This window comes from Sapajus apella, unplaced genomic scaffold (genome assembly GCF_009761245.1).
Source record: "Sapajus apella isolate SASKATOON/1434 unplaced genomic scaffold, GSC_monkey_1.0 scaffold36, whole genome shotgun sequence".
In the NCBI taxonomy this organism is placed as follows: Eukaryota; Metazoa; Chordata; class Mammalia; order Primates; family Cebidae; genus Sapajus; species Sapajus apella.
Genome location: NW_022436976.1, coordinates 23493695 through 23516834, shown reverse-complemented (window position 1 = coordinate 23516834; position 23140 = coordinate 23493695). Strand labels below are relative to the sequence as shown.

At 34.0% G+C, this 23140-nt stretch overlaps 1 protein-coding gene across 12 annotated transcripts in view; it reads right to left on the bottom strand.

Annotated features, from left to right (window-relative positions):
- The window catches only part of DOCK7 (dedicator of cytokinesis 7), a 231082-nt gene that overhangs the window by 31812 nt on the left and 176130 nt on the right, over positions 1–23140 (bottom strand). For all 12 annotated transcript variants that reach the window (XM_032296788.1, XM_032296789.1, XM_032296790.1 and 9 more), the window contains 9 exons: positions 21161–21257; positions 18672–18768; positions 16676–16810; positions 15629–15781; positions 7747–7905; positions 6982–7082; positions 5369–5561; positions 3920–4063; positions 449–580 (listed from right to left, as the gene is read on the bottom strand). In XM_032296788.1, coding sequence (XP_032152679.1) covers positions 449–580; positions 3920–4063; positions 5369–5561; positions 6982–7082; positions 7747–7905; positions 15629–15781; positions 16676–16810; positions 18672–18768; positions 21161–21257 — 1211 coding nt within the window. The remainder of the gene's footprint in view (positions 1–448; positions 581–3919; positions 4064–5368; positions 5562–6981; positions 7083–7746; positions 7906–15628; positions 15782–16675; positions 16811–18671; positions 18769–21160; positions 21258–23140) is intronic.

Sequence of the window (23140 nt, the reverse complement as noted above, 5' to 3'; positions counted from 1 at the left end):
GATTGAATGCAAACATCTAGGAAAAATAAAGTTCAGTTGCAGTCATTACAAATATTAGTAGTTTATTAAAGTTTCACATCATTTAAAAAGCTTAAATATAAAAACTATTTTCACAGCAAAATAGATTATCAATTTTAAAATCAGACACAATTATGATCTACATTGTGAAACAAAATAAATCACAATTTTTAAAAACTTGCTAATTAGGAATAATTCAAAAATAAAAAAAAAAGCTATGTGGAAAGTTTATGATGATCACCATTTACTTTAGGTGAATTCATTTTTGTTAATGAGTTTTGCTTTGGCCATGAACTATCATTTTGACCATTCATTTGTAGTCTGATTAAAATGGTCATTTCATGGGATCTAGTTTGACATCAGTACAAAACATTAATGCCTTCAGACAGTTTTTTCCCTTTACAGTGAAGCTAGAAATTGGAATCATTACCTGATGAACAATTTTGCTGAATGCTTCTTGAAGTTTACCATGAATTGTGGACAGTTTCTTTGCATCCCGATTAGCTTCATGAACAGGAATAAGTACTTTGTAAACCTCATTAACTGCTTCATACATGCCAGCCTATAAGAAAAAAAAACTTATATGAGACGTTTCTTTCTTTTACATTAACTAGAAAATAATTACAACATATGAATTCACAATATTTGTATTAAGATAATACCACTGAAGCTTTTCCAATAGGAAATAAAAACAAATACTACTAATTTTTAACTGTATTAAGGCTTAATGAAAGAATTTTGCAATGTGTCATCTCCTCTAGATAAATGGGCATGTATGTAGATAAGTGTATGTCTGTGTGTATTAATATATATACATACATACATGTGCATATTTATATTTGTATAATTTGAATTGGGCATTTTCCTTCTATCTGCCCAATAATTACTTCACTAAGCTTAATGGGTGCATGTATACTTATCTATGCATATAAACTTTTGCAGATACGGAAAAAGAAATTTAATATTACACTGGTCACAGGTACCCAATTCTCCTATAATCAGATAACCCATGGCCTCCTGGGAAACAAAAATCATTTACTTTTCCAAAATATTAAGTTGATACAGGCAATCTCCTATTGTAAATCTCCTATGAAAAAAATCACAAATCTTTAACAAAATATAGAGAGTTCTAAGCCACCAGATTTTCTTTCACTGTGGGCTAGTTAGCCAGTGGTTGCTATAATTATAACCACATAATCAGAGTGAGAGATAAGATGTGTTTGTATTAGTCTTCTATTCCTTATCCATTTTTATTATTATTAATAAGAGACAGGATCTGGTTCTGTTGTTTAGGTTGGAGTGCAGTGGTGTCATCATAGCTCACTACAGTCTTGAAGTCCTGAACTCAAACAATCCTCCCACCCCAGCCTCCTAAGTAGCTAGAACGACAGGTGCTCACCACCATGCCCAACTAATCTTTTCATCTTTTGTAGAGATGGCAGTCTTGCTACATTGAGCAGGCTGGTTTCAAACTCCTGGCCTCAAGCAATCCTCCTATCTTGCACAGTAATCCTAGGATTACTATGCAATCTCCCAAAGCACTGGGACTACAGGCGTGAGGCACTGGGCTTGGCCCATCCCTTATCCTTAATAATGGATTGGTGCTGTAGTAAGAGAAGAGAGAGATATTTTCCAAAAGCCATTGAGTCCTCATTGCTTCATGGATCAGCAAACATATTTTCCCAAAGAAAGATACATGGTCCTTATATTTCCCAGTAAGTTCATAGGAGTATATTTAAACAATAATGTAGCTGTAAAAGTGATATGTTTAGAGTAACTAAAATGCCCCAGTAATTAACTAAAATCAGATTGAAAAAGAATATAATTTATAATTATATACAACTGCAAAATAATTTTAATAATATAGGTTACTGTCCCCCAATCTAAGTGTGCTACTGTGAATTATTAAAATTACACACACAAACACACAGTTATATTAATTAAAATATTCCATCAATGGCAAAAAAAAAAAAAGAAAAAAAAAAAAACAAAAAAAAAACCCAAACCTTTCCCCATGCTAGCTAAGACAAGTGTAGGGAAGGAATTGGAATGGTCAAGGTCCTTAAAGGCAAACATTTTAAAAGATGATTGACACCTAATATTTTAACTCTGCAAAAAGACTCTTAAGGGTCTCATAATTGTCAATAATGATGAAAATGATGGTAGCAGTAAGCACACTTGTACTTACTTGGAGCCAGGCACTGTGATAAGCACTTTACATACATGAACTTACTTAGAATCCTAACAACATTCCTATGAGGTAGGTACTATTACTAGATGTATTTAATAGACAAGAAAAGTGAGGCACCAACTGGTTAAATAATTTGTGCCTGAAGCAACACAACTACTAAATGGCAGAGCCAGGATTTGAACTTTGGTAGTATGCCTTCTAAAAGTACCCTTAACCAATATATTGCAGGATAGGGATAAGGCCTGGTAAAGAAAGAGCCAATTCCCAACAGTAGTACAAATGGGGAAGGAAGGCAGCATTGCGTATTACCTCAAGCTTCTCTCTTATGCTAACATGAACCTCAGTGTCTCCCAAACCTTGGTGCTGAGACACTAAACATTCGGCAGAAACGTCAGAGAAAGTAAGGGACCCTACCAACATGGTTCAAGACGGTAAGCATGAATTCAGCTAACTATCTTTTCCTTCTCCAATAAACATCCCATCTGGGTTCCATCTGACTGCTGTAATTCTTCACATAGACATGGAAGGGAACAAGACTGGGGTTATAGCATGGTAGTGTAGTCAGGCAAAGAATTCAAGACGCAGTTCATAAAACTAAAGAGTAAGGTCCAGGCCTCCAATAACTACCTAATGAGGATTACTATGCAACCAACAGAATGAGTGGCTTAACTTTCCTGGACACCAGGGCAATGACCAACAAACTGGAAAGATTCTCCATTTCATCCAACAGACAAGCTCTATTTACAGAGCCCTGTCACTCTGCCAACTAGTAACTTATATCACTCAGAGACTTTCTGTTTTGTTTTGCTCTGTTTTTTAATTCGTTTTAGAAAATGTTTGGCAGTAAAAGTTTTATGAAACAAAAAATGTCTGCTGCAAATTACATGCTAGTTCATAAAAGCAAATTACATGCTGGTTCATAACAAGCAAATAAAAAACACTGGTGGGGCCAGGCACAGTGGCTCATGCCTATAATCCTAACACTTTGGGAGGCTGATCGGGGGAACATAACTTGAGGTCAGGAGTTTGAGACCAGCTTGGGAAACAAAGCGAAACCCCATCCCTACAAAAAAATAAAACAATTAGAGGGGTGTGATGGTGTACCTCTGTGCCCCTGTATTCCCAGCTACTCAGGAGGAGGAGGATCCCTTGAGCCCAGGAGTTTGAGGCTACCGTGAGCCAAAACACTGAAACACTGGGGGAAGTGACAGGTTATTAAGATGAAAAGGAGTAAGCCAACAATGAATCTAGCAAGAAAATCTACTCCTAGATAGTTTTTAAGGGACTTGGAATAAAAAACAAACTTTTTTTTGGAGACAGGGTTTCACTCTGTTGCCCAGGCCAGAGTGCAGCAGCATGATCATGGCTCATAGCAGCCTCAACCTTTTGGGCTCTAGCAATCCTCTCACCTCAGCCTCTCAAGTAGCTGGGACCACCGGCATGAGCTACCATGCCTGGCAAATTTTTAATTTTTTGTAGAGACAGTATCTCATTATGTTGCCCAGGTTGGTCCTGAACTCCTGAATTCAAGCAATCCTCCCGTCTTGGCCTCCCAAAGTGCTGGGATTACAGGCATGAGCCACCATACCGGGTCCAGAATAAATTATCTTTAAAGAAAAGTAGGGTCATAAAACAGAGAGAACAAATATACATGTCATTGATAATTAGAGGTATGAAATTGTAGAAAAAGAATTAACAAGAGTCATCTACCATAGAGAAAGAAGCAGCTGCTTGTTCCAGTAATCCCACAAGTCCTGACTCAGTAAAGTATTTTCCAGAGCAGATACCTTCTTCATCTGGAGATACCACATCATCTGAGACTGCAGATTCTTCTAAAACATTAGATGAAATATTCTAGGGAAAAAATAAATTGAAAAGGTTTTTGAAATGGAATTAATTTTCTAGCATAAAAATGTATAAGAAGAAATATCAGGATAAACTATAACTATCAGGTTAGGTTAAAAAAAAGAAGAGTGAGGTAAAAGATAAATCTCCAAAAACTTTCTGTACTTTGAAGGTGATAATAGAATGAAAATGCCATTACTAGATAACTTTTCTCTTAATAAAAAGCTGTATGAAAGAATATTAAGAAAAACCATGGGCTAAAGGAAACAGTAATATAACATAAGACATCAAAGGAGACATCAATAGTCTTTCTTATTTATTTATTTAATTGATCTTCTCAAAACTATAAGAGAAATTAAGGTAAAAAAATGGTCTCGGTTTATCTAATATACACTGAGTTATTGAAAAAACTCAGGTATAATAAAAGCCCTCTTATTTAATGAGATTGCGATCAGCCATTATTTCTAAAAAAGAAGTGATACATATATATGTTATTTTAGCCTAAACATTTACAGTAGATGTACACTCATTTATCAACTTTTGAAGTAGATCTAAGGCCTTTTCTTTGTGTGTATGGGTCTCCAGATCAGATTTCCACGGAATCTCTCTTGGTTAAATACCCATAAGGCAACATTCTTTTTAAAGATTTCAAGTTTTTGTTTCTTTTGAGTGAAAGCTTGAACTTAAAAGATTATCAAATTATTCTAGAATTTTAGGAGTCCCCCCTCCCCTAATTTATTTGTCTGGTCCAAAATTAATTCAACAGCAATTATTTTGGAGACTCATCTTTCCTGAGTCTTTGTAAAACATTCAATTTTTTTTTCAGAGAAATAATAACTTCCTTTTTGCATTCTGATTTCATTAGAAGACATAACATTTAACTAAATTGTATAATATCCTAAACCTACCATTAACAGGTTTTGAAGAAAAGCAAAGCAGAACTGACTCTTGGTAAGCAAAGAATTCAACTAATGGGTCAGAGCTATGTACCCTACTAGAAGGAAACTCATCTGTGAGTCATTGTATTAGTCATAAAATATACTAATATTTTATGCCGAGAGTGGAGAATATTGGTATGTCTGCTGTGTTAAGTAAAAGCCAATTAAGAATTTCTACTGAATTCTGATTCTCAGTAATACATTTTCATAGATGTTAAAGTACATAACTGATTACAAAGCAGTAAAGACAAAGAGAATAAATAAGCATAGCACTGACAATTCAGAGGTAAGAAACTAGAAAGTTTCTTAATTCAGAGGTAAGAAACTGCGGAAAGTTTCTTCCCTCTCAATTATCAGTGCTATGGAAGATTCCTACCTGAAATGTTACACATCCCACAGGAAGATATTTCCGGTCCTCTAGCATGCTCAAATATTCAGCAACAAGTGCTGCTGAGTGGACTAGACACTGTGCAGCTTCAGCATGATTGCTTCGTTCTGAGTGCTTGCCAGCCATGTTCTGCAGCCAGGTCAATCGCAGATCTGGAGAGGTCTGGTAACCCTTGGCAATTCTAATTAGAACAGAAATTCTTCTCAGTTAGCATATGCTTCCCAAGCTGGGTGGGAGTTTAGATGGCTCACTCAGAGTTTACCTAGATAGGTTTTTGACACTGTGCACAACCTATGTAGTTTTAAAGTAGTATGAAAATGTCATTGTGCAGGCTTAGAGAAACAACTGCGGCCCATGGAATGGATAATATCAGTTGAGGGGGCGGGGAAGGTAAAAAAGAAATAGGCCATATTAAAATCTGATCATTAAGGAAATAATCAGTTAAGGGAAAAAGTATGAAATATTATGTGTCCATTACAGAAATACAGGGAAAATAAGAAAACTTATAAAAAGTACTTTTTATCACATCACCTGTATTTCAAAGAGATTAAACTGTTTTATTTGTGCTTTTAATGAACCCCCAAATTGTAAGAACATAGGATCATATGACAGATAAAAATTCTTAAGTTTTACTATTGTATCTATTATGTTGTTAATATAATAGGAATTACAGATTTTTCAAAATGTGCCCCAAGAAATATCACTCTTTGGTCATAACTGTATTGAATATTAGGTAATTAATGTTATGGTAAAACACTCATATACTGTTTTTTCTTCTTAAAAGACTGAGTTTTACATTGAAAATATTGGTATGGGCCTTCAGAGGAAGTTTGGGGCACAGTACACCAAGGTGTTAAATGTGTGTTATGAATATTTTTAAATATCCTCTTGTTTTTGATAATCAGTAAGTATACTTGCATTGTTCTTAAAAGAAGAGACACAGAATATCTGAAGATGTCACCTGGAAAAAGTACATTTGTACTTTCAATCTACCATTAGAAAAATCACTCAAGGTTTGGCTCATGCCTGTAATCCCAGACCTTTGGGAGGCCAAGGCAGGCAGATCTCTTGAGCCCAGGAGTTCAAGACCAGCCTGAGCAATATGGTGAAACCCCATCTCTACAAAAAAGTAAAAAATAAAAAAAAATAGGCCGGGCGCGGTGGCTCAAGCCTGTAATCCCAGCACTTTGGGAGGCCGAGGCGGGTGGATCACGAGGTTAAGAGATCGAGACCATCCTGGTCAACATGGTGAAACCCCGTCTCTACTAAAAATACAAAAAATTAGCTGGGCATGGTGGTGCGTGCCTGTAATCCCAGCTACTCAGGAGGCTGAGGCAGGAGAATTGCCTGAACCCAGGAGGCAGAGGTTGCGGTGAGCCGAGATCGCGCCATTGCACTCCAGCCTGGGTAACATGAGTGAAACTCTGTCTCAAAAAAAAAAAAAATAAAATAAAATAAAAATAAAAAAAATTTTAAAAATAATAAAGCAAATAGAGAAAAATCACAAATCATTCTTGGGTGTTTATTTTTTTCACCTAATGCTTACTGTATATCTTACTAAGTCCCTTACACAAAGCATAAATGAATCATACAAATGCTACCTGTACATTAGGTCAATCAACATTTCAGGATCCTCCTGGTGTTCCTTCATTTTCACAGTATCAGAAAGGATCATATGGAGATTGAAAACCAGATCCTGAACCTGCAGCAGATAATTATATAAAAAACATTATTGAATTGTTGTTCATCCATAATCACCAAATTAATTTCAGAGATATTTCAGATAAATATCTAAAGATTTCAAAACAAGTTGTATCATACTGATATGGTTCTGTAGAGTATAGGTATGTGGGGATATGGTTAAGTGAAGGGTAGTAAACTTTATATAAATTCCTCAACATACTATGTATATTTTTGTTCTTTCACCTGGAAACAAGCAGAACTATAAGTAGAAATAAAACAGAGGGATACTCGATATACGAGAATACAAAAGAAAAATTCTCTCCGGTATTTCTGATTTTACTAAAAGGTAGTTTGTAGAAACTTTCGTTTTTAAGGCATATTATCGTTTGATTAATAAGTAGGAACATTTAGTTATAAAGCTTTGTCTGTACTGTCCAAGTCTACTGTTCTACTTGTTATAAATGCACAGAATTAACCACCAAAGACATTAATTATTTCCAAAAAGAAGTGTAGCTTAATAAAACAAAAAGATTTAGTCCTTTTTAAGTAAAGGCACACGATGTGTGGACTGAAAATGAAATAAATGATCCTCTGGCAAAAACCAACTTTTGATTTAACAATTTGGAAAGTGCCTATTTAACAAGCCTATTTCAATTAATGATCTAGAAAGCAGTATTTCTGACCTGATCAGGAAATGTTGTTTCCCGCAATTCCAGATCTTCTTCAGCATATGTCAATATAGTCTTTAGAGAACGTCTTAAGAATTCTTCATTAAAATTCTGAGATGTGCCCACCAAGGAGGATAGTGACATTGTTACCTGCATTTTAACCCTGGCAAAGTTCTGTAACAGAGAAATTGTCAGGTCAGTAGTTAATACAGGAAAGCTTTAAAAAGTCTGCTATTTTCCTTGCTAAAAAAAAAAGTATATTTAGTGAAAAAATACCATTCTAAGCAAAAATATTTTTAAAGTAATAAAATATGTATATCAAAATCTTATTTTAGGAAGGATGTAAAACTTATAATTTTGTTGTGAATAATGGCTACAAAACAGGATTTTAAGAAGTCACGTGTCAGAGCTGAATTAGAAATTCTGCTTATGTCTTTACATTGATTTATTATGAGGCATATGTTATTAATAAAACATTCTACAGATGAGGTTAAATAGCTTAATTGACATTATAAAACTCTTAAATGGTAGAGTATTTAAACTCTATTCCATTTCATCATATCCATACTATGATGAAAGTAATTTAACACACATCACCATGCATAAAGTAATGTAAGGTAGAATCTTTTGGAGTGATGACTTTAAGAGCTCATAACAACATTCTTCCTTTTTTAGTGTAAATTCACTTCTGCTCCACCATTCTCTACCATGAAATCACTCTTAAGAGATTACTGGTGATAATATATCAATTATCTAATCTAATATTTTTTGGTCAATATTCTTCACATCTTGGTATATTTAAATGCATTACTTTCTCCTTGAAAATCTCCTACTTTATCTTTAATGGCACCACTTTATCCTGATTTCCCTGTTCTTTTTTGACTCTTTTTCTGTTTTGTTTTTCCTTGGCTGACCTTCCTAAAGACTAGTATTCCCAAATATTCTGTCAAAAACCTTTTCTCACTTAACATATTCTAAAGAACCTCATCCTTGTCTTTGCTTCAACCAGTATATACACATGTTTCTGTCACCAGCTGTTATTTCTCTGTAGAGCTCCAGGCTATTATATTTTACTAGATAGCACCATCTGGATGTCTCATAGGTACCACAAAGTCAACATGTCTAAAATACCTTCTTTTTCTACTGATTATCTAAAACAGTGAAGATACTATTCTTAGAGTCATGCCAAAAATCTAGGGGTCAGCCCCTACTCATTCTCCCCTCTCATTTTTCATACCATAAATTCAAACCACACCATCTCCTGATGTGTTTCAGTATATCCTTTCTCCATTCCCAATGGCTTTGCTTTATTTTACACCCTAACAATTTCTTATCTGGATTACTGTAATAACTTCGTAATCAATCTCTGTGACTGCTTCTTTCATATCTCTCAGTCTATCCTCTACTTAGCACCAGGAAACTTTTTGTAAAATCTAAATCTGAACATGTGCCTCCTCTCCCTAAAATGCTCCAAAGGAGCTGTCCAAAGTTTTGAGGAGAAAATTCAAGAATTCAACTCAGTAAATATGTCACACTACATAGTAGGCACTGAGAGTACAGTAATAAAATAATTTGTATTTGAAAAGGCCTAACTTAGGCCTTTATTACACCTTTATCCCTTACTCTTTCTTCCAGCCATAACCATCAAGTCCTTTAAAAAAAAAAAAAAAAAAAAAAAAAGTGTGGGCATGGTGGCTCATATCTGTAATCCCAACAGTTTGGGAGGTCAAGACAGGATGTTCACTTGAGGCCCAGAGTTTGAGACCAGCATGTCTACAATTGCTTTTTTTTTTTTTTTTTTTTAATTAGTTTGGTGTCGTTGCACTTGCTTGTAGAGCCAGCTACTTGCGAGGCTGAAGTGGAAGGATCTTTTATGCCAAGGAGTTCAAAGCTGTGCCACTGCACTCCAGTCTGGGCAATAGAGTAAGACCTCATCTCCCAAAATTTGAAAAATGTGCTAAAAAATTGCCTCTGTGTTTGCCCATTTCCTTCTCTTTCTCCATGCCTTTCCAATTATGCATGTGTCATTGTCTTTACTTAAAAAGCTCTATCCACTTAGCCAACTGATTGGGTAATTCTTCATCCTTACTTCAAACATCTTTTCTTTCTGAAAACCCATCCCTGAATCATAAAACTATTTTTTATGTGCTTATGTAGTACCCTGTGCTTATCTCTCATTGTATTAATAAGACCAAGTGCTTATTCAACACTTGCTTAGTGCCATCTACTGTTATGTTTTACTTAATTTATATAACACTGGCAAACCGTCTTAACTAGATTCATCTATTATTAAATGAACGTTACTTTCTCATCCTCTCCCACTAGGTGCCAAGATACTTGAAAAAAAAGAACTGTTCTTTTATCTGTATTTGCCCAATGCCTACTAAAGCAGCCAAGACACAGTTCCATACTTTAATATATTGTACAATATACAGATATAATACTGTATCTGTTGAATAAACATATGCCAGTTTTAACTATTCCTTTTTAGAAATACTACCTGACAGTAATACTATAAACTGTCCTCTCTTCTTTTAATAAAGCTTTTCCAAAATAACAAAAAAACATATCAAGAAAACTGAGTGTGGTCAAATTTTAGAGACTTTATTTCAAAAACTAAATAAGATCAATAAAGTAACTGTATTCTTCGATTCTGGGTTAAGTCAGAGGACTTTGCTTCTGGAAAAAAAGGACAGTATGAGATAGCAATTTCCCACTTCTGAATTTCATGTAAAAATAAAAGGTGAATAGAAGTAAAATCTATAAACTCTATCTACATCAAAATGAGGAGTCAGATATAATCCATTTATTAGAAAAATGTGAGGTTGCCAACACAAGCTAAGTTAGGAAGCAGTTCCAATATAAGGCAAGGAAAGGAAAGCAAAGAGTGAGGAATCCCAGGGCTCAGATTTCAGAACTAATGAGGGAAACAAATATTTCCTCTAAGTAAGAAACTTGGCCAGGTATGATAGTAGCTCATATCTTTCATCTCTACAAGAAATAAAAAAAATTAGCCAGTCATGGTGGTGTGTGCCTACAGCCCAAGCTACTTGGGAGGCTAAGGTGGGAGGATCCCTTGAGCCCAGGAGTTTTGAGGCTGCAGTGAGCTATGACTGTACCACTGCACTCCAGCCTGGGCAACAGAGCAAGACCTTGTCTCTAATAAATACATAAATATATAAGAAACTCATCTTGAAGTTACAAAATTGTTTGGAAAAAAAAAAAAGCTAAAAATCTGGTAAAATTGAACAGAGATGGATCCTCAGAAAGTTTAGGCAGTTAGGCAAGATGTACCTGCAATAGCAAAATCCCAGCCAAAAAACACATTCCTAAAGGAACTCCCTGTAAATACCTGGGCCAAGATAACCCAGTTTATCCTATGTTGAGTAATAAAAAGGTAAGGAACAGCAGCAAAACTCACCAGATAAAGAATACTTAATAAACAAATGTCATAAAACAGATGAAAATTCTAATGAAATATTTTGACTTAAATAATAAAAAATTTATGAAGATATTATCTTTAGAAAAAAAAAAAAAAAAAGGCAGAATATAAGAACTCAAGATCACGCCTGTAATCCCAGCACGTTGGGAGGCTGAGGCAGGTGGATCACCTGAGGTCGGGAGTTCAAGACCAGACTGACTAACATGGAGAAACCCCATTTTTACTAAAAATACAAAAGAAAATTAGCGAGGTGTGGTGTCGCATGCCTGCAATCTCAGGTACTCGGGAGGCTAAGGCAGGAGAATTGCTTGAACCCGGGAGACAGAGGTTGCAGTGAGCTGAGATCACGCCATTGTACTCTAGCCTGGGCGACAAGAGCAAAACTCTGTCTCAGGACAAAATAAATAAAAAAAAAAAAACCTCAAGGAAAGGTGGCAAAAATCAGAAAACAGTAACATATAATCGATCACATGTGACCTGGCAAAGAAAATTTTTTACTTGGAAAAGAAAGGAAAAAACAGAAATGAAGATGAAATTTTTAAAGTGTTAAAAAGGAGAAGACAAAATGACAGGTAAAATAAAAGATTTAACATATGTATAATGATACCCAGTAAAGAAACTCCAAACACAGGAACAAAAAAAATATTTAATTTTATACTCAAGAAAATGTTCTGAAATAAATGAACTAAAAGTATACATCATGTGCCTGAGAAACTTAACACAAATCAGTCAACACCAAGACAAATATTCTAAAAAAGACATTTAATTGTAAATATAAAGAAAATCTCATGAGCAGCTGGGGAAAAATACGTTATTTATAGGGGAGAAAAATATCAGGCTATTTTCCAATATAGCTACAACAATACAACAATATTTAAAGTCAGAAGATAAATGGTACTCAAGTACCTTTTTTTTCTATGAGGTATTCTTTATCTGATAAGTTGTGCTGATTTGTCTCATGCTTATTATAATTCAAAATCTAAGGCCAAAATTTCATAAACACTCTTACTGTCCAAATTTCATAACCACCCTTGCTGTCCTACAAGTACAGACAACTTTAAACAAATAAGAACTTGGAAAATTGGCCAGGTGCAGTGGTTATTATCTGTAATTCCACCACTCTGGGAGGACAAGGTGGGAGGATAACTTGAGCCCAGGAGTTCTGGGCTACAGTGAAGTGCCATCACGCCACTGCAGTCTAGCCTGGGCGACAGAGGGAAACGCTGTCTCTATTTTTAAAAAGGGGTTGGGGGTGAGGCAGGCAGAGCGAGGTGGCTCACACCTGCAGTCCCAGCACTTTGGAAGGCCATGTAGGGAGGACTGCCTGAGTCTAGGAGTTCAAGACCAGACTGGGCAACAAAGTGAGTTCCTGTCTCTACCAAAACAAACAAAAAACCACTTGGAAAATATGATTCCTAAGAACCTTGATGAGGACAATATTTAGCTAAATAAAAGACAATTACAGCCCAAAAAAACTGGTGGTAGGCAATATTTCATTTTATAACTAAGACTATGAACTAAGACTGAAATGTTACAGCCAAGAAGAAAACCAGAAGGGTGAGAGAGGAGATGAAAAGAAGCACTTAACTATCTACAGTAGACATGAAACAAATAACATTACTTGAAGGTAGCAATTAAATCACGTGAAGTACATGCAGATTCAGCAATACAAATGTAAACAGTAAGAAAGATGCTTTTTCAAAATACTGAGGTACAAAGAATGACAGGGTGCAGGAAAGAAAGAAGAAAACCAGCAATTTTATCACTGTTCATTAAAGGGAGTTAACAGAAACTTGCTTCAAGTAGTTTCTCAGTATTTTTTCCATTATTATCTCCCTAATAAATATTTTTGAACATTTTTTTCTAATATCCCTAAGATATTTTAATATCAGAGATGTATATATCTGTTTAGGTACTCTATGTATATCTGATTTATATACATGCAAGAAAGTAAATATAAAGCTTTTTCTTTTTATTCAATGTAAGGTTATGAATGACTAGATTAAAATTTTAAGTTAAAAATCTGAAAATGATTTATATTTAGTTTACCTTTATAGCCTGGTTTTCTGAAAAACTTATAATCTTTAAGTTTAAATAAACTGTAATGTATCAAATTACACAAATAAATTAGCAACTTATATAACTATAAAACAAAAGTAGCAACATAATCAAATATTTTAAACTATTCAAAACTGCTGTTTATTTATCCAGCAAAAGAAAACAATTAAAAATTTCTTAAAAATTATTTCAGTGAACTTTTACCATTTGCTTGATAAAAGAAAGTAAGTTCTGGCTACTAGATATTCATTCAAATACTGCTGACATTTTTTCTTTTCAGCAACTGACATGATTAAAAATTAGTTGAATAACTTTTGTAGAATGAAGTAATAAATTGGAAAGTTTTTTTTCTTGGGCTTAATTTTCAAAGCCCAAGTCACACATGAATACACTGAGAACCAAATATAAGTAATATTCACAAGGCAGCCAATGGAAGCAACCTCTTGCCACTGACTCTGAGATCAAGCAACTGATTAAGTCTCCCAATCACAGTCATCTATTCCCCAGTTTCATAAGACTAACTTTACATACATTTTGTTTTTTGTTTATTTTTCATGAACTTATTGTCAATGTTGCTCATGTGATACCCAATAAGACCAATGAGAAAAATAAATACTAAGGAATGCCATGTTGTTGGGTAGTATTGAGCTTTCGAGGACCATAAGCTAAGATTCTTCTCATCCTCCACAGAAACCAGTTTTCACTCCCTTGGTGGTAATACTGCCCTGGCTGAGAATGCATGATCTCAAGAAATAGAGGACTAGGGGTATTATGTAACTATAAAGGCAACCATGAGAGCAAAACCAGAAATTTTCCTAAATGTGATAAACACTACATCCCAAAAACAAGGTGAACAGACCAGATAGCGTAAGAAGAAAACAACCAACACAATTATTTAAAGCAGAGGCAAAAGAGAAAGGTGTAGCACAATAATAAAATAGAATTCCAGGACATATCTAACATAATCACAAGTATGAGGTTGGATCATAAAGCAAAACTCAACTCTTACATTGTATATGAGAGGCACACCTAAAATAAAGTGCAAATTAAAGAACAGGCAAAGGTAATTAAAGTAAGTTCAAATTAAAAAGAAGACAGAGGTCAAGATCTTAATACCATAAAAGATAAAATTCAGGCCAAAAAATAAAATGGAATAAAGGTTTTAAATGAAATCAAGATGGATTCTTTTAAATTCCAAAGGAAAAAAACTCTTAAGAAGATGTAACAGTTACGAGTATTAGCACACCAAATTAAAGCTAAAGGAGAAACAGACAAACACATTATAGGCTTTAATTTACTTCTACCAAGTAGAACAAAAACAAGGATATGGAGAGACAGAATAATGTTAATAAAGTGTATTTATTTGGTATATGTTTAACTCAATATTCTGAAAATAGAAATACCCCTTTTTAAAGATTTTTCTGTAGAATACTTGTAAAAATGGATTATATTCAGACACAGAAATACAGAGATTCACAGTAAAGAAAGGGAGAAACAGAATATATATCGTACAATCACAATGTAATAAAGCTGAAAATTAACACTTAAAAAAAAGTTTTTTTTTTTTGAGACAGGATCTCACTCTGTCACTCAGGCTAGAGTACAGTAGTCTGTTCATAGCTCACTGCAATCTCAGACTCCTGGGCTCAAAGGGATCCTCCCACTTCAGCCTCCCAAGCAGTTGGGACCACAGGCACAGGACACCAAGCCTGGCTAATATTTTTTATTTTTTAAATAGAGATAGGGTTTTACTCGGTCACCTAGGCTGGTCTCAAACACCTGGCCTCAAGCAATCTTCCTTCCTTGGCCACCTAAAGTGTTGGGATTACAGGATGAGCCACTGGAACCAGCCAAAACTTTGAAACAAAAAGGCTAGTCAACTTTTTGGGTTAAAAAGAAAATACAAACTGAAATATATCACAACCAAAGAGATGCCAAAAACAGTGCTTAAAGGAAAATTCAAAGCCTTAAATACTTACATGAGCAAAAATAAATGAACTAAATATTTGACTCAAAAAGGAAAAATACAACACATGAATATAATATATAATGAAAAGCTTAAATGAAAAAATGGAATTCTTCAAAGGTTGTGACATGTAATCATAAAATATCAAGCCAAGATACTTAAACTTTTATTTCTTTTTACTTAGGGACAACTAAAATTTAAAACTGCTCAATGTACATTTATATTGTAAGTTTGTACTAATTTACATACATACACACACAGAGATTTGGATTTTTGTAAGATATATACAGAATGAGAAATATCAAGACAGTCTATGATTACACTTAAAATATACAAAAACCTCCATGCTTTCCCAAAAACTGATTTAATAACTATCAGCAGAAGTTATATTTCATTATGAATACAGAGAATTTTCATGATAAGATACTTACATTCCCAATCTCAAAGTTTTGCCTCATTAGTAGGTAAAGGGAAGCACTGGCGTGTGACCGTATCGTACTGATGCTACTGCTACAGTGTCGGAGAAGCCTGAGGCATAAATCAGCGCACTGCTCTGTCTCTTCTTCAAATAAGAGTTCAGGAAACTGTAAAACACAACCACCAACAAACCACCACTGAATTTTTCCAGTAAAAGTTCCTGAGATATGTTAATATAACCTAAACTGGAAATCTTTAGTAAAGCCCAGAAATTAAAAGAATGGTTAGGACAATATTAGCTAATGGTTAATAGTGTGAGACACAGAGTCAGACTGGGTTCGAATGCTGATTATGCCACTTACTAACTAGTAGTGTGACACTGGACAAGTTTTCACATCCACAAAATAGACCCAATAATGTATCTACAAGGGATTGTTGTGAAGCTTCTATCACAATGTGCATAAAACACTTAGTAATCAACATATATAAATTTTATATTTATTATAAAATAATATGTAAGTAATTTTCATCAACATCTCTGCATTCCATCTTCTAGGATGATTAAAATGAAATAGCTATCTTCAAAATTTAATAATATTCATATTTCTGAGGGAAAACAAACATAAGAAGTAAATATTGAAAGCAACTGAACAAATAAACATCTTCTTTTCCATTCATCATAGAATAGTTTCAGTGGGTTGAACTACTTATATATTGAATTCTTTATAGATTGAGTTTTTAAAATAACAGAACAAAGTGAAGAGAAAACAAGAGAAGCCCCATATTTAAGATGGGCTATTAATTTCAGGCTCTTCTCCACATCAAAATTACTATTTTTTAAACCAGAACTGGTTAAAGGTGATTCAAATAAATCAAAAATTCCAAAAGGCAGGCAGCAGCAGAAAGGCAAAGAAGAGTCAAGGGTCTTAGGTTATTATTTAAATTGTAACTACACATATTAATTAATATATTACTACATATATTAACCAATGAATGTGTCAAATGATTGTGAATAAAGAAAAACAAACATCTGACAACACTGCAGGTACAAAATAACCTACCTTTGAAACCAAGGCTCTCTGTGTAGCAAAACAGTGTTGTAGATAAACTGCACTTTGGTTACAGGCCATGCTGTGTAGTAGCACTTTTAGCACTCCACCAAGGATGCTCTCTTTGGATTCTGTTACAGAAACGGTCTACAATTTAAAAATAAACAAATAAAATAGAGATGTACCTGCAATTTAGTTAGGGAGGTAGAATATGTAAACTTTTAAAAGATTAAAAAATGGTAATATAAGATCTAGGATGGCTTCAAGAGGGAGCTGAGAAGGATTTGAATAAGAAAAGGAGAAAAAAATAAATATAATTTAAGTGAGAAAAAAAGTGGAGCAAGGTATAATGGCAGGAAATCAATCATCAGGTGTGTTTTAGGAAAATTAGTAAGTAAATTTGAACTGACTTGAGGTTCAGTAGAAAATAACTAGAGATAAGGCTAAAAAATACAGTGGTGCCTATAGCAAAGAATATTGGCAGTAAACAAATAACTATTCTTTGAAATCCTGACTTTTAGCTGGAGACTTTGAATCCAGCGACAGAGAGAGGTAAACAAAAGAGAAGTTTCATCTTCTGAGTCATGCCCTTAAAAGAAGAAATATACTCTGTCGTTGCTGTTTCTTTGCACAGTGAAATATAGACATGATGGCTGCGGCTCAGGCAACCATCTTGAATTAGGTATCTTGGACTTACTACTTCTTTTGATTCTCTTTGTAGTAATAGCTGAGACCTACTCCATCTCTCCAGCTAATAAACACCAAATTATAAAGAGTATTCTAAATCTGAAGAGTTTCCCAACTTTTTCTTTAGGCAATGCAAAATATTAAATTTTTTATATTTTTAAAACTTTAGTCAGGATAATGAATGATAAAATATTTTTTTTCTTGAGCGGGAGTCTCGCTCTGTCATCCAGGCTGAAGTGCAGTGGTGTGATCTCTACTCACTGCAACCTCTGCTTCCTGGCTTCAAGCATTTCTTGTGCCTCAGCCTCCTGAGTAGCTGGGATTACAGGTGCATACCACCACACCTGGCTAATTTTTGTATTTTTAATAGAATCAGGATTTTGCCCTGTTGTCCAGACTGGTCTTGAACTCCTGACTTCAAGTGATCTGCCCACCTCAGCTTCCCAAAGTGCTGGGATTACAGGCGTGAGTTACCGTGCCCAGCCATAAAATATTTTTAAAAGAAAAGTCTTATGCTAATGTACAGAATGGATAGTAGGAAGAACACAGGGTAAGTATCATGAAGCAGGCGGCCATTGTAGTGGTAGCAGAAAAGAAATGGAAGGAATAGGTGACAGACCTATTTACTAAAACATCTGAGAGATGTTGCCAACTGATTTGAATCCTGGCTCTTCTACATACTAGTTGTGTCATTATGGGCAGTTATTTAACATCTTTGTGCCTAAGTGTTCTCATCTACAAGATGAAGATACTGACAGTTTCAATGGCATGAGTTAAGAAGGATCAAATGAGTTAATATTTGTAAAGTGCTTAGGACAACGTTTAACAAAGAAAAAACTAAATAAATGTTGGATATCACATTGTTACTAACAGAATAATACCACCTAGAGGGCTTCTGTTAGGACCCAACAAGATGATTATAGATAAAGAGCTTGAAACACTGCTATAGGATACAGAAGATACTGCATGAACCCAGTGTACGTATATGTAGCTACAGCTATACAGGCATGTTGAATCTCACATGATGGCAGAACACCCAACTATAAACACTCAGAGGATACTTGGAAATGCAAGACTAGGCCACGAAGGGGAATGACAAGGAGATAAAGATTTCATAATTCTCCTCCATGCAGAAACAGTTGAAGTGATGGGAATTTATAATTATAGAGAATCTCAGCATGCTTGGAATGAAACTTTTAGGAACTACTACTATTTAAATGTAATTAAACAAAATGTAATTTTATGGCTCACAGTAAACACTTTTCCCCCAACCTCAATTTACCAAATCTGTATTTTAAATTTCTCTTCTTTGCGTTCTTACCTGAACAACAATCTCTAATGTATCCAAAATGATCAGGTTTGCTTCTGTAGCCAGGTTTCCATCAATCAGCGCTTCGTGTTCAATCTCTGCTCTTGATCTAATACAAAACATTGTAAGAAATTATACTTATCTTTTTAAAAGCCACAATTCTTAAAATATTTAAGGATGCATAGAAACAAAAAATTTGAAACCATTTTCAATATTTGCCTGATAAACAATTACAAGAGAATAAAAAGAAAGGCAATAGCTTACACATTTACCGTCTTTTGTTAACTATGACAATACACGTTTTCTCATCCCATTATGGAATCATAATGCCACTAAAAGCATAAATGTTTATGTTTTAGCTTTCAAACATGCAGCGACATAGTTTTATTCTAAGTGACACTGACACTAGGTGGTGCTATGTGGGCTTGTATTTAGGAATGCTTCACAGAAAACAACATTCAAATATTTAGTATTCATCTTACTATTTCAAAGATTTCCAATGTCTGTATTCAGGATAAATGTACTTATTTTGTCTAAGGTTTCATCTAATTTTCCTCAAAATTTTTAAAATAAATATGCTCAGATGGTAATTTAACTCTTCAGTAAAACTAGATGGAATCGCTCATTGGAAAGAAAACAAGTTGGGGGGAAAAAGGATGTGAGGTGATGAATATGCTAGTTAGCCTGACTGTGGTAATCATTTCACAATTGTACACATACATTACAAGATCATGTTATATTCTGTAAATATACACAATTTTTGTCAATTATAACTCAATAAAGCTAGAAAAATAAGAAAAAGAACAAAACCGTTTGATGCAATAAAGTGGTTTGCTTAAATACTAATATTTATAAAAGTATCATTTAATGCAAATAAAAATTTAAGCATAAACATTTATGCTTTTAATGGCATTCTGCTTCTGTAATGGGATGAGAAAAGTGTATTGTCATGGTTAACAAAAGGCAGGATAAATGTGTGAACTATTGTCTTTTTTCTTATTCTCTTTTAATTACACATTATTTATGAATATAGCTGACATTTTTGTTTTAGCAACAATAGATATACAGACACTATATGTTATACCAAAGTAGACAAAATAACACGTAAATTAAAGTACAAAGACATATTAAACGCTAACTTTTCTAAGTTTTTAGATCTGTAAGTCTGTGAATCTTTATTATTACCGCTAAAGAGAATACTTCATGAATTTACATTTTACAAATTCAGTTTAAGAATAAAAGCACTTAGAGAGGCTGAGGCAGGGGATCACTTGAGCCCAGGAGTTAAAGACCAGCCTGTGCAATATGGCAAAACTCTGTCTCTACAAAAGATACAAACATTACCCGGGTGTGGTGGTACACAGCTGTAACCCCAGCTACTTGGGAGGCAGAGGTGGGAGGCTCACCTAAACCTGAGAGGTCAAGGCTGCAGTGAGTCATGATTGTGCCACTGCACTTCAGCCTGGGTGACAGAGTGAGACCTTGTCTCAAAAAAATAAATAATAAAACACAGTTATCAAAATTAAACTGGAAAGTAAAATATTTAATGTTCAAACTTAAATTTTCCAGTGAGATTTTATAAAGAAATATAAAGATGATTTAAACAAAAAGAATCAGGAGAACACCAAAAAAGTCTCTCTCAAAGCACAGTAGGATAAGCCAAGAGAACATGTTCTATAAATGCAGAAATAAAGCAATATACTAATAGTATAGTACCTGGCTGCTCTGTGATTTCTAAAAAATAACAACTGTAGAAAAGCCATCAGAGAAACAGACTTAGAGAAAAAGAAAGGAAAGCACACATTCAAAGGTTAAGAATTTTAGTATATTTATATTACATTCAGTATCATTATTTCAAGCTCTCATACATATGGTACTGAAACTTGTTTCTCTCTGCTGGCTCTCACTTGTTTCCTCTATTTCAAGCTACTGAGGGCTAACTTATAAATTCTCAAGTGAAAAATTTTAGCCCCTTGACTCAATGCCAAATCTCAAGCCAGGCAAGTTTACCTGCAGCCACTTGGGCAGTGAGAAGACTCATGTAAGTGCATTCTAGGTGTTTACGGCAGTAGGGTCAGTCAGTGTATCCAGTCTGCCTTTATGACAGAAACAGAAGACCTGCATTGTTTTGTCTTACTTCAATTATAAGCTCCAAGAGGACAAATATTAGGTTTCTAATTCTTTGAGACATTTGAAATATTAGTTCAATGTGACATCTAAAATATGTTCAAAATATAGTTGCTGAATGCATTTTCCAAGAGGCTGTGTTAGAGAAAATGAAGTTTAAAATATAACATTTTGCCTTACTATACCACAACAAGTTCTTCCTCCAAATCTTTTTAAATCTAGAATTTTTAAATTTAAATATTTTGTCCTCTAAAGCTTAATAAATATATTTATTAAATGTAAATACTAAATATAAATATAAAGTGAAAGTAATCATTTTCCTCTTGCATTTAAAATTCAACAAGCCCATAAGTGATAATAGAAAGCTCTGTTACTTGTCAAGCTTCTCTGTGTTTTGACGCCAGTGAGTCATATCTTTTCTCCACCTCAAATTTTCTTGACTTCCAAAGGCACTTCCAGATGGGCTTCTCTCTGCCAAATAAATTTCAAAAGTTGTACCACCTATATGTATACTTGCAAACACGTAAGGAATATCATATAATTTGTACATAGCCATTTTATTCACAGTACAGGTGGAAAAGCCTGACAACGGTGCTTTTTATTAAAAATTTTCACAATAATTTCATAAGAAATGTATTTGCTATATGAATTTGTTTTAAAAAAATATCCTTTTAAATGGGTATTGTTTATTTAAACAAATGTTCTAACACTGATTTTCTTAAAATTTTAACCATGGTTTATAAGGCTTTACGTAATATGACTTTACTTCCTACCATTCTTCTTGCTTACCGCTTTCTGTTATCTTTGCAAATCTATCAGTATACAGTCTGACTATGTGTGCTTCTGACTTACAACCTGTGCAATGGTGGTTGTTCCTTTTTCCTAACTGTTCTTCTCATAAATTTTCATTTATTGCCTCCTTAGAAAGGTCTCCCACTCTCCAATATTTCCTTTCCTTTTACTTTGCTTTGTTCCTTTCCATAACACTTAGGACAGCAAGTATATAAGCTCCTTAAGAACAGAAATATGTACTTTGTCCAGTATGTTTTATCCAGGATAATAAAGTGGTGCATACTGAGAGCTCAGTAAGATTCTGTTAATTACATAAACAAAATAAGAAGGATTCCTAATTACTCCTTTCAGTCTACATAAGGTAGAACAAGAGGAAGAACGGAATTTTCTCTTAAGAGGTTTCTAGGTTTGAAGGCAGACTGCATGCATGGATTCCTTTAAGGGGTGGAAGCAATATAAATGATTCACACAATCCATTAGAGGTGGAGAGAGCATTGAGAATTGTGGAGAATATACAAACATACATTTAAACAATGGACTCAGTCATGATTTCAACTTTCAGCTACAAAACTAAATGCTTGTTTTTGAAAAAGATAAGACTTTAAATTGGTTGGGAGGAAGGAAGAATAATACAAGTAAAAGTTTAGAGTTCAAATAGAAATTTTAAAAATACTGAAAAAAATACAGCTATATATATGTCAATTAAAGAAATACCAAAAATACTGAGAAATAAGAATAATTTCCCGCACAATAAAGGACATGCCTGTATTTCTTCTAATTTCTTTCCCTTTCCTTTCCTTTCTTTCCTTCTCTCTTTCCCTTTTTAAAATTTTGAAATCCGTGTCTTTAGGAAATTTGTGGAAAAAACAAAAGATATCCCTATATTAAGACAGTTAGCAAAATTAATATCTATTTACATTTCTATCATTTACATTTTTTTCCCACAAAACTGTTTCTCATTAGTTAATAATGTCTTAGAACTGAAAGTTAAGAAAAAGAAAAGAATGTCTTTAGACCTAATAAACCAATGTCTATTATTGACCTGGCTTAAATGTAGCAATGTAAATAAGACTTACAAAGGCTTAGGTTTTCTAAGACAAGAAGACTTCAGTTCTTATATTCAAACAATAATAGATTTCCTGGGGCCGTAGATTTAAAAATATAGCAAGTATATTGTTAATAGCTCCGTTCTTGCCAAAAATAAACCTCAGGGCTGTGGTATAATAGAAGGAATGCTAAATTAGAAATCCAAAGATCCTGGTTCTGTCACTTAGTTTATGATCTTAGGCAAAGTTATTTACTTCTTTGTGTTTTATTTTCTTAATCTAAAAGATGACTATAATTATTCATTAGGTTTTGGTAGTAATTAAATGATCTCAGTAAAAGCTAGCTTTCATACTTTTTCAGAGGGTTTCTATACATAATAAATGAATTAAAAGAAAAACCAAAAGTACACTGTAAATTGAATATAACTAGAGAAAAAATGGTGCTCTATTAATTTTTTTAAAGTCAAAGACTTTGTTTTGTGGTAACTTTGTTACTATAAAACACACAGTATATAA